The sequence below is a fragment of the Carettochelys insculpta genome, chromosome 2 (assembly GCF_033958435.1).
Source record: "Carettochelys insculpta isolate YL-2023 chromosome 2, ASM3395843v1, whole genome shotgun sequence".
NCBI lineage: Eukaryota > Metazoa > Chordata > Testudines > Carettochelyidae > Carettochelys > Carettochelys insculpta.
The window spans coordinates 194,848,677-194,861,634 of record NC_134138.1 but is presented as its reverse complement, the minus strand read 5'-3'; the positions used below and the strand labels follow the sequence as shown (position 1 = coordinate 194,861,634).

At 41.6% G+C, this 12,958-nt stretch overlaps 1 protein-coding gene across 3 annotated transcripts in view; it reads right to left on the bottom strand.

The window, feature by feature from the left end:
• ULK4 (unc-51 like kinase 4) overlaps nt 1–12,958 on the bottom strand; it is a 460,156-nt gene extending 447,198 nt beyond the window's left edge. The window contains exons 1-6 of one of the 3 annotated variants that reach the window (XM_074988236.1): nt 12,786–12,958; nt 11,241–11,305; nt 8,749–8,949; nt 6,042–6,141; nt 4,904–5,043; nt 2,201–2,363 (exon numbers count right to left, since the gene is read on the bottom strand). In XM_074988236.1, coding sequence (XP_074844337.1) covers nt 2,201–2,363; nt 4,904–5,043; nt 6,042–6,141; nt 8,749–8,886 — 541 coding nt within the window. In that variant the 5' untranslated portion in view covers nt 8,887–8,949; nt 11,241–11,305; nt 12,786–12,958. Of the gene's footprint in view, nt 1–2,200; nt 2,364–4,903; nt 5,044–6,041; nt 6,142–8,748; nt 8,950–11,240; nt 11,306–12,720 lie in introns of all 3 variants that reach the window. The other 2 variants (XM_074988237.1, XM_074988238.1) reach the window with 2 other exon arrangements.

Here is a 12,958-nt window from a genome sequence, read left to right as displayed (position 1 = left end):
TGCCGTGGGGGAGAGCTAGCCTAATGAAGTGCTGTGCATTCACTGTAGCACTTCATTAGTAATCTTCCATCACCCTGATTAACATGCCCCCCTTCAAAGTTGGGGGCAAGTGTAGACCCAGCCTAAGTAAATTGAGGTGAACACGCAACTTTTCACCTCTCAGGCCTACCAGGCTTGGAGCATGTGCTCAGATCACCACACAGGAGGAACTCACAGCTTTACATAAAATGTTGCTATACACATATCATGATACTTTTGACCAGGAAGTTATCATTTTTCAAGTGATACCTCACAAGACATATTTTGTACAAAGTTTATTTAATGGTGTGCAGGGTATGCATACGGGTTGCTTTCACTCACAGAGGATAGTGATGTAGTTTTACGAATGTTTACCAGGAGCAACTCCCAAGTATGAGGGTTAGCATGACGCTTACTTGAAAGTTTTACAAGCAGGCAATGCAGGTTGCCGTCAACAGCTTAATAGTTAATCAGATGACAAGTAAAGCAGAGATAAATCATGAAGGGCCCTGGTAGTGAAGACAAGCAGTTTATGGCGCGAAGCCAGTAGAGGTATGACCAAAGAGGGTGACGTGGCCAAAGATATAGGATCTGATCAAGAAAAGACTACATCAAGCAAAGCCAGAGAGAAGGATAGTGTAGTAATCGAGATGGAAAATGAGGAAAGCCTAGACGAAAGTCTATATGAACTCTGGTGACGCTTTCACCCAGGCTGCAGGGCTATCAGCCTACCAGCATCACCACTTTGCCACCCCACAACAACAATCATTTAACCTTTGTCTGAGACCAACAATCTGCAGCGATTGACTACCACAGAAAGTTTCACCTCAGGTGATCTGACAGCAGTCTTTGTGATGTCTGACTAGTTCCCTGACCCTATACAAGCCCAAAGCACATACCAGGAAATGGACAGGCAATGCTGAAGCTACCTAACAAACTGCCATGACTGCCCTTCTTCTGTTTCTGAATTCCTGGTATTGATCTGGTGTCCAACAGGGATGTTTCCCTCTTGATTGACCCCCAACAAAGACCTGGATACCGGGTATTGACTCTTAACCTGATTCCTTGCTCTGAACCTTGCCCAAGCTCTTGCTTCACTCTCAGCTTGACTCCTTAGATGGGTACGGACTCTGGCCCCTGGCTTCAGTTCTATTATCCTAAGCTGCAGACACTACTTTTGCCTGTTTTTGCCAAGGATCATGAATGTTTGACTTGTCTGAATGCACAATAAAGACTACTTCATACTAAAACATCTGAATCTGCAAGCTTTAGACATACCCTGGATGTAAGGACCTAGAGAAAGGTCCAAGGCAAAGTTGATGCCCTGAGTGGGAGATGGAGTGACAGGCTCAGCTCTGAAACATACTGATTTGCCTTCCATTAAGCTAACAGTGACATGAATTACCATGGGGAGAAGAGATAACAGTCAACAGATGCAACAGCTGTTTGCACATATAAATTAGTAACAACGCATTTAACAACGGCCTTTCAGTTACAGTTTATGTTTTCTGATTTTCATAATAATTGATGTAGCTTTTATTTGCTGTTTATATCACATGCAAATTCCCATAATGCTTACCATTAGGAAGCAAACAAAGTAAAACATTTTATTGCTAATATAGAGTGTCCTCAGAAAAACGACATATTCTCTATTCCTGCATCCTCAAAAAGAATTATTATGAAAGACCAGTAGTTTAAAAGTTTTTGGGAAACAATATGCAACTCCTTCCTATAAACATGGTAATTTAATATATATTTTATTATGTCTCATTGGGTTTAATTATTTTTGATTGGATAAAACAGATAGACATAACTCAGGGAGCATTAACATACAAAGCGCTCTGTCAACCGTCTCAACAGAACTGTGCTTTTGCCTTGACAGTGTTATCCCTCGAAACTTTGAGGAATAACATTCTCTCACAGAGTTCTGTCAACAGAAGCTCAGTGTAGACATTTATGCCGACAGAGAGGGCTTCCAGTTCCCCACGCAGCCCTGTCTGCACAACTTCCAGCCAGCCGTTCTGTCAACAGAGGGCAGGGCAGCTTGACTGCTCTCTGTTGACAGAGTAGATACCTCTGTCGATCTCTTTTTGGTGTAGATGCACTCTGTTGACAGAGTTTCTGTCAACACTACTGTCGACAAATGCTTCTAGTGTAGATGTAGCCATATTGTATGCTGTACCTTTGAGTCTACTTTTCAGATTTCTTCGTGGAGTGCTGTCACTGCTGTCACCTCCTCCTTCCTCTGATCCAATTAAAGCAAAAAATTCTTCCAAATTTTCACCCTCCGCTCTAGCCAGGCAAAAATTATTGAACTTTAGTGTGCCAGGCCCTTCCAGAAGTATCTACAAAGGTAAACATAAATGTCAATGCCAAACAGTTTCTTTGAAACATAAGGACGTTTTCCAATAAGCTGAATTTTCCAATCCAACCTATTTAAGGCTGCAATTTTGATCATCACGTCTCATTATCATTAGAAGTATTTATTTGGCCCTCACAGAAATAGCTAAATGCCTCCCACAAGTTAAAAAAAGACATTTTCCTTGCCATTATTTGTTTTACCAAGATCTGGGCAGAGTGTTTTTGTTTTTTTTTCCCCTTGCTTTAAATGAGCCTATGATGGTGAAGATGATATTGTGACACAGAGAAAACAACAAAATAGCCAGGACCAACTCTATATAAGACTCTAAAAGCAAAGATGTCTATTTTGAATTGAACTGTGTGTTCAAAGGGATAACCATCATCAAAATTACTCTGTAGCAAAGATAAGACTGATGCTTCTTTCAATGCAGGTGCATATTAAAGTTTGTCAGATTAGTGTTTACAAAATTTAACGTTGAATTTCAAAAATTTAAGATGCTGGCGATGACTAAAGGATTATCTACCTAGCAACTAGATTCTGAGAAACATTTTACCTATTCATTAGCCTGCCTTAATAATAATATAGCATCTTTTATAAAAATAAAAAGTTTTCTCATTTTACTGCTTTCCATTCACATCTAAATGCCCTGCCATTGGATACACAGATGAGCAACACAAACGTGCAGCACTGTATTTCTTACAAAGTCAGCGGCTGACTTTGCACATTCATTCACAGTAGTTGATTTTACAAGAAATTTGGTGATACAGAATACTTAACCACAGTGGAGAGTCCTATCAAGAACAGAGAGTCAATATATTAAGCAAAGAACACACATTTTTTGTGGTCACACCTAGATTCACTATCTACAGTTTAGGCACAATATTATGATTTTAGTAGACTAAAATAAAAAAACATGCAGTACTGTTATAGAAAACAATTACAGTAGATTTACCATTCATTTATGCAACATTTGGGCCATGTCTACACTAGCCCCAAACTTCAAAATTGCCCTGCTAATGGCCATTTCGAAGTTTACTAATGAAGTGCTGAAATACATATTCAGCGCTTCACTAGCATGCGGGCGACTGCGGCACTTCGAAATTGACGCGCCTCGCCACCACGCGGCTCGTCCCGACGGGGCTCCTTCTCGAAAGGACCCTGCCTACTTCTAAGTCCCCTTATTCCTGTCAATTTCGAAGTGCCACGGCCGCCCACATGCTAATGAAGCACTGAATACATATTTCAGCGCTTCATTAGTAAACTTCGAAATGGCCATTTGCATGGCCATTTCGAAGTTTGGGGCTAGTGTAGACACGGCCTTGGTGTAACTTCCTGTGGAGTTCTCAAAGCAGATTTATTCTCCAATTGCTATTTATATGATACAATGTGTAGTGGGTATCATAATTTTGACTAAGTGATTTTTAAATTGATTTTTAAGTATTAAAATATTTTGCAACATGAAGGATCATCAAAAAAACTAAGAAATGGGATTTCCTAGTATAAGTGAGGCATGGTAAATGGTTCACGGGTACAAAACAAAGGAACTCCTAAACGAATCCTTTATTGACTCATCTTTTTACGCTGTAGCAAGGAAGCAGATACCATATTCTCAGACACTCATTCCAAGCTTCAAGAAATCAAAATGGTACAGCAGAGACAGAAAATTAACTAGACTAAGAATTCAGGACACAGACTTGCCTCTTATTAAGTTATTGCATAAAGCCTATTACCTGGTCCCCAGCCTTGAGTAGGGGGTCTAGATATTAGCATAACACAAATAATTCCTCAGATTTTAAAAGGAGATCTCTGACACAACCTAAGATACTCATCTATATAATTTAGAATAGTAACAGAGGTAGCCGTGTTAGTCTGTATTCTAACAAAACATCTATCTGATCTATCAGGTCTGAAGAAGAAGTGGGTCTGTATCATAGAAGCTCATCACCTAATAAATCATTTTGTTAGTCTTTAAAGCGCTACACGACGGCTGTTTTGTTTTATATATTTTAGAGTGTGTCTGTCAGTTGGTGCTATGTTTGTTGCAAGAACTCCTCTTAAATCATAAGAGCTACAACCACAACTTTGGTGTGCAGCTTCCTCTAACTTAAACCAAGGTCAGGGTTTGGCTGTGCTTGGAAAGTGGGAAATGACTGAAAACCCAGGATTTCTCAGAACATGGAAAGGGAGGGGGCAGAAGGAAGAAGGCGGCAAAAGGGAGGGGCACAGACAGCACCTGATACTGAGAGTGGCCACTAGGGGCAGCTGCAGACCAGATGAGAGGACAGCAGGGCTAGGGTTCCTCCATCTTGCCTGCCACAAAGACTGGGTAAGTAACTCCAGGGCTCTAATCCCAATTCCTTAACTCTGAACCCTCACTCCAGCCTCTGTTTTCCTTCATTTTTGAAAAATACTGTAATTGAAAGCAGCATGTACATTTTTCATTCACTTCAAAAAAATAACTTCAGTTAAAGAGCCAAGCAATGCCAGGTACATTGGCTAGTTATAATGAATATTACTCATTACCTTTCCTGGTGTGAGTTCACTGAAAATAATTCCAAGTTCATGAATGTGATGTAATCCAGTAACCAAATCAATACCAAATTCTCTCACCACATCTTCAGGTAGATGTTCATCTTGCAAGATAACCATTTCTAGTGAACCACCTGAAATTTATTCACACAGAAGCACTCATCAAAGATGCATATCAAGAAAAGGCAGTTACTTACTTCCATAATTGTTGCTTTGAGGTGTGTTGTTTATGTCTGTTCCAAGAAACTCCCACCTTCCCCTCTGTTGGAGTAGCCAGCAATAAGGAACTGAGCAAGGGGCAAGGGGAGCAAGTTGCTGGTGCCTATATTGGGTGCCACTCCAGGAGGCACCACTCCAACCCAACAGGTACCAGATAAAGAAAATGTTTTCTGACAACCAGGCACAAGCGTGCATGTCCATGTCAACGTAGGTGCACACGAACAGGCTTCAGTTCTAATATGAACAAAATGTCTCACACTTGGAGTTGAGATACATGAAGCGACTGAACCGCCTGTATGAAGTTTTCTGGCAACCAAGCATATTCTGCAACTGACTCTGCCTGCAAGAATGTTTCAAGTCAGCTGAAAGAGACATTGTAATTCATCTAACCTTATCCAGGTGACTCCCCTTTTGATTTAGAAAAAAGTTAACATCCTCTATCTGGTCAAATTTTGGATTTATTGTCATATTTTGTCTTCTTTTAATTCTTCATAAAATATAATGGAAAATATAGCACCAGAAAGCTGACAGGTACTAAATATCTAAACTTCCCTTGAACCACTTTTGCATGTTCATTTCCTTCAAAAATTCATATTGGTGGTCTCCAGGTTCCAGCACTAGCATCGCCTACCAAGCTACTGAGACCCAATTGCACTATTTCATATGAACTAGATCTTGAAACACACATTGAAGCAGAAGAGAACATGACTTTATTAGCACAGGGAACATTAGGATTTTTCAAGGAATCCAAGTGTAAATTTACATATGTTATTTTTGCTAGAAAATTTCTAATCTTTTATGTGTTTTAAAATAGATAACTGAAAAAAATACATTTTGGATAAACTTTTTTCTGTTACAAATTTATGAGATGAAATTCCCATTCAGTATGTTTTACTTAATTAGCATCTCTTACCTGTGCACAATTCCACTACAAGCCAGAGATGGTTGCTTGTTTCATACCATTCATGAAATGTTACTATGTTCGTGTGTCTAATTTCATGGGTAAGCCGAACCTATAACGCAATATTCATATATTTTATTTGCAGAGCCACATTCATACATTAGGGTTGAGAGGACAGGGGAAGTGCAATGCACAGTAATTGTAGATTAGAATCATCGCATCTTAGGACTGGAAGAGACTTCGGGAGGTTATCTAGGTCAGCTCCCTGCCTAAAGCAGGATCAACCCTAACTAAATCATCCCAGCCAGGACTTGATCCCACCACCTCCCTACATAAAGCTAACATCCAACCTACACTTCTCCCTCTCTAACTTCAGACCATTGTTTCTTGTTCTGCCATCCGTCACTAATGAGAACACCCTCTCTCCATACTCTTTAGAGCCCCCCTTCAGGAAGTTGAAGGCTGCTATCAGAGCACCCCCACTTTCTTCTCTTCTGCAAATTAAACAACCCCAGATCCCTCAGCCTCTCCTCATACGTCATGTGCTTCTCCCTCCCTATCTGATTAGCTTTTCAAATTCTACCAAATATTTAAGAAGTCACATTCCCACTCAAATCATGCAATCAAAAAAGCAAAAGGGAGCTACCTTTGATAACAGGCCTCCTGCAACTTCCATGTGGCCAGAAATACAGTAAATTTTCCCCAAACCAGTTGAACTGGTCTAACAAAAAATATTTAAGAAAGGCGGCCGGGGTCAGCATTGCTGTCTATTGACTGGACAAAACACTCCTATGTAATATATCAGAGTGCACGATGAAAGTTATGTGCCTAGTTTCTGTGCCAATGAGAGATTTAAGTGCGCAAGAAGCAGTACAGTAAATCCTGGAGACGGAAAGAATTTTCCATCGTTCTTGTGTAATGACCTGTGGGCAACGCAATACCATTGAGCGGTCCCTGGGAGTTGCATTTATGCTGAAAAAAGTATCATCACCAATTATACAGCTTCATGACGACTCAATAAATATTTACTGAAACAGTAAGAGAAAGTACTAAAAAAAAATGTATTTGCATTACTGAAGGAGGCTAATATGTCAATTTAGCCACGTAAATTACTTTCAAACCTACCTGTAACTTTTTGGTAAAGAAACACTGTCAGATATTTACTAACCAAAATTCATTTACCTTAAACATACATACTACCAAAAATACCACAGTACTCTTTGTAAACACTAACATGATTATTTACAAAAAGATCAGCATATTTTTCCCCCCCAACAACAGTACTATAAAAATGTAAACCCAATAACAACTTTTATGACAGCCCCTGTGACCAGCACACAGTTAACTGCTTGTGAACAGGTGTCTTTACATCCGTGTTAATAAGGGAATGAAATAAAGGAAGGAGCTTTAGAAGGAATCCATGACTTGATACCTACAAGGAGAACCCATTTAAGATATAGGAACTTGGAACTTTAGAAGCTTAAAAAGTCACCTGAAGTGAGACAAACACATGGCAGGTGAGGCTGTATTTTTTTATTGGACCAATATGTGGGTAGAATATATAACCTTTCAAGCTCTACAGACCTTGGAGAAGCGCTCTAATGAGTTTCAGAGGGACAGATATGTTATTCTGTATCTGCAAAACAACAAGAAATCCTGTGACACCTTATAGCAAGGGTGGGGAACCCCCAACCTGTGGTCTGAATTCAGTTCACTGAGGCTTGGGGCTCCCCCCCATAGCATCTGGAGTTTTTGGAAGCACAAGCCTCACGGACCAGGTCAGGCAAGCCATGGCCAGATCCAAACTTCAGATTCTGCCAGGGGTGGGGAGAGCAGGAAGCAGCTCTGGTCCCTGCTGTCACTTGGTGCTGTTCCCCCAGCCAGGGAAAGGGGAGGGGGAGAAACAGCAGCCTCAGCGGTGCTGCCGGGATAGTGCTGCTGGCCTTTCAGAGCAGCAGAGGAAGGTGCCTGGTATCAAAAGGAGGGGACACAAATCCACATGCGTCTGGGGGTGAGCAAGTAAGCTGCCCAGACCCCGCTCCCCTCGACCACTCCTGTAATCACTCCCACTGCTTTCCTGCACCCTCCCTCCCACCCTGACTCCACACCTCGACCCTGTTCCTGCTCCTTCCCTTAAACCCCTCATCCCCAATGTGACCCATTCTTTTCAGACACCGCACCCCAAACCCTCCTGCACCCTTTCTTCCACCTAGACCCATGCCTCCCACCACTCTCCTACAACTCCGTCCCACCCAGACCCCCGCAACTTGCTCCTTCACCCCAGATCACCCACCCCCAGCACACTCCTGCACTCTCCTTCCTGCCCAGACCCGATAGCCCTGGCCTCGCTAAGCTCGGGACCACATCAGGTTGTTTTTGGTTTTGTTTCGCTTATCACTTGCATGGCCCCTGACCCCAAAAAGATTTGCCACCCATGCCTTACATACTAACAGATTTATTTGAAGATAAACTTTCATGGGTAAAAACCACTTTGTCAGATGTCTACCTAGAAAACTTATATCTTCCACCAACAGACTTTGGTTCAATACTGGATATCATCTCATCTACTTTGTCTCTCTCCTATCCTGTGACCAACTAGGATATATAGCTGTTTGCACTATTGTAAATTGTGAAAAACTAATGTTATGTGAAGTAATACCTCATATTCTTTTGTCTGTATTTCTGCTGTTGTACCTACATTTTCACACATTATTCTTACCCAGTTGGTTATCTCAGCTCTTTTGCATTTATCAGTGCAAAGAATGGCAACAAAATTAATAGTGCCTTTTCGTCTTCCTTTATAAACAACTGTCTTGCTTCCTCTTCCGATTTCTTCATATAGAATAAAGTTCTCCATGTTTAAGATGATATATGTCCAACAAAATAAATATGGGTTGTTTTCATCACTAACAAACACCACCTTAAAAAATAAAAAGAGATGTACATTTCTTAAATATAAATATATAATAATTACTCTTAATTCTTAAAATGAGGCATTTAATACAAAAAGGTACCATGCATGTGATTAGCAATTATGACTGACCTTACAGAAAGTTTATAAACAAGATCTCTCACAAAGTCTAACATTTTAACAAAGGATAAGAAAAAAAGTCAAAATCTGAAACTGTAAACTGCAAATTCTAAATAAAACAATCTCCAGATGGGTGTCAGGTACAGCGAAAGCCCCACCCGAAGTATTCTAGTGCCATGACATTACTAGGCAGTTTGGCACTGCTACCCATTCATCTACTCTTGCCCAAGTCTTAATAGATAATGGACTCCCGCAACTTCCAATGTTTTTGCCACAACAATTAAATATACGAAGAATCAGGGGTAGCACTTATGAGGAGTAATTTCTTGAAAATTCCTAGTGTAGATAAAGATATTGGGAAATTATGTTTACTAACTGAGCTGGCTTTCTGTTTGGGAATTTAGGCGATATAAACTTAATTCTAATTTTCCCATTAGTTATTTTATTTTATCTAGGAACCTAGATGATACAATATTTTCACTTGCAAAGAAATGATTAACAATAAATGGTAAACATCAATGTAGTCTCATTTGTTGCTTCAAAAAGAATTTAAATAGTTCACCATGTTCAGTAAGAAGCAATTTTAAAAGATTTTAAAAAGCAATTTTTAAAAAATTCTAAAAAGAATCAGAATTTTTAATCAGTGTATTTATTTTGTGTGTCTGTGAACATTTTGAGTTGAGTGCTTGTCTCAGTAAATCTTTACTTTGAATTTCAAATGGAACAGGCAATGAAATATTATAACTAACATGTATCAGGGGGCAGCCGTGTTAGTCTGTATCCGCAAAAACAATGAGACATCCTGAGGCACTTTATAGAGTAACAGCTTACTGGAGCATAAGCTTCCGCGGGCAAAGACCCACAGCCCACAATGCAAAGATGCATCTGACAAAGTGGGTCTTTGCCCATGAAAGCTTATAATCCAACAAATTTGTTAGTCTATAAGGTGCCACAGGACTTCTCGCTGTTATAACTGGAACGTATGAATGGAAAACACTGGTTTATAGTTCTGTCTCTATGGAGTCACCTTTCAAAGAAGATTTTTCACTCCAGGACCTTAGATTTCTACTTATCTGAGACAATGAAAATATCAGCTTTATAGAATTTTGCCATCTGAGAGCAGCCATAGCAGGGATCCTAGCTTGCCATGATGGCCATTAAATACGTGTGTGCATGAGGGATAAAGAGATTTATCCATCTGAAAAAAAAAAAAATCATGTTGACAAGAGCAATACCACAGCCAATGTCAACAGGAATTTGTTTTGTTTCTTAAAGGGGCAAAATACTGCTTTAAAAATCCCAACAGGAGAAAACGTAAAACATAAGCAGGGGAAAAAAATAACACTTGAGCAAACTTAAAGTGATGGACATTCCAAATTAAAAGACAAATTTCTCTATGGTGGGAGAGTTTGGCCTCTCTTACTTGGAAAAAGATTTCAAAATGGGATTCCCTCCTGGAAGCAGAATGCAAGTAGTAATGCTCTGTGCATGCACAGTGAGGAGAAATGTGTAGAGAAAGTTGCTTACACTTGTGAGCAAGGGAATCTGCTCTAGGACAGAGAGTGGTGGCAACTTTTTCTGTCATCTAGTAAGCCCTAATGTACTCTTCCTGTTTTAGGCCAGCTATGCTTCTCTCTCTCTCTCTCTCTCTCTCTCTCTCTCACACTCACACACCCTTCTCTTGATAGTAGCACTGCCTAGTAAAAGGAAGTTAGGTAGATTTTTTTGAGTGTTTTAATCTGCAGCTAAGAGCATCTGACTTCAAGGTCAAAGAGTAGGGCCTGCAAATGTGAGAACAGTAGAAGTACCATAGACTCATTACAATTACCACCCTTAGGATGAATCTTGGATGAGTAAAACTTTACATAAAGTAGTTGAATCATTAAGGCCTAACATTTAATCCACAAGCTGAAGTTCCTGCCATCAGGAAAAAAGTCTCCATGTTAAGAAGCATCCGCTCACACGAGCTACATATTTGAAAAGGTACTTTCATCAGTTTAGATTAATACCCTAAAACATAGAGAGCTGTTTTAGCAGGGGAAAGCATATTTTCAAGACAAACTGTGCATGAAACTGCAGTCACACAGAAGTATAGTTATGTAATAGAAGCACTAGCTCTTAACAGCAATGTGCACTCTAATCTTAAGCAATACTAGTATTCCTCAGTAATAGAAATGTACCTGGCAGGAGATACATTTGCTGGCTCATCTGAACCCCAAGAACAGCAACAGCTGCATCACAGCCTCTAAAACAGATGGGGAAGGGGCACAGTCAGGACCAGAAATCCCTGCTTCACTACTGCCAAATCTGTGGTGCAAGCATTGGCCTTGACACAAGAGGCCACACAGAGCAACCAAACAAACCATCCACCCACCCAGAATGAAAGGAATACTTGAGGCGGGCTTGTATCCAGAAGGGCTGGATTCACAGCCATCCTTACTCTACTCTGTGAGGCACTTCTCTGACAATAATAAAAAAAAAAAATTATATGACTGACGGGGTGAAGGGTAGGAAGATTTATACTCTGCAAGAACAGCGCAGGTTCGTCAGAAAAGATCTGGCTGATGACCGACACGGCTATGTTCAAGAGTCAAAAGTCCTAACCACCCTCTAAGGAGGTTTGTCCAGCCACATGCTGGTGAGCAGAGACCCAGGAGTGAGGTTCCACAGGGAACATTAGGTCATTTAGGATAAACTAAAACTCAGTGGCTTGAGCATGGGCCTACTAAACCCAGGGTTGTGAGTTCAATCCTTGAGGAGGCCATTAAGGGATTGGGGCAAATAGATTCCAGAGAGGGTGCTTGATCCTGCCAAGAGGGCAGGGGACTGGATTAGATGACCTCCCAAGGTCCCTCACAGTTCTAGGAGATGTGTGTATCTCCAATTAATTATGGACTAACAGAATTATGGAAAACAGTGTTCTTACTTTTAAAAAAAATAAAGCCTCCCATATACAGAGCAACAAAGCTGTTCCTATCCTTCACCTCACCAGCCTCACTTGCTTGTATGTTGCATCCCCACTATTTCCCTTCTCTTGCTGGCAGGTTCAAATTGCAAACATTTGGTGGTGGGGATCAGCAGCAGAGACCCTAATGCTGGCTGAACCTTTAGGTGCCACAGTAATGTACATATTCTGCAGTAACTGACCACAGACTCCTTTTTAACACCTCATTACCCAGGCTGTCTACATTAGAGAGTTTTATCAACAGAAGGGGCTTTCTGTTGATATAACCCAGGGAGCATCTACACACATAAACCCTTTTGTTGACAGAATGGTGCATTGGCCTAAAAAAACCTGAGGACTAACGCTTTGTCGACAAAAGTGCAGTGCACACACTTCTGTCAATAAGGAAGGCTTCTGGTTCACTGGGCAGCGCTGTTTGCAGAGCTTCCAGGCAGCTTACTGTCGACAGAAGGCAGAATCAGGTGGCTGCACTCTGTCGACAGACGCTTCAAATGTAGCTGTAGCTCCACAGTGGATCTCTTTCCCCTGAGCCCTCTCCCGGCTAAGCCGGACCCCACCATGGAGGCTGGGAGGCCATTCACGGGGATAACGGCGGGAGCTCTGTGGTTGGGGACATTTCACCCCCAACAGCCGCGCCCCAAGAACGATCCTGCGCGGGTTCCCCTGTGCTGGGCGGGGCGGGCCCAGAGTCGTACCCTTTCTGCAGACAAAGGCTCCAACCGCCGCCGGAAGTAGGCGCGAGCGCACGTGCGGGAGGTACCTGGCGAACGGATAGCGAAGACAGCCCGGACCGCGAGCAGGCAGCAGGCGCGGCACAGCTGCCGCCATCCACCGAAACCCTTGAACCCCGCCTCCAGGGACCGCACTACCGCGGGGGGAGTGGGGCAGAGGAAGCGGACCCGCGGCTGCGCACAGACAGACGCTACTGCTATA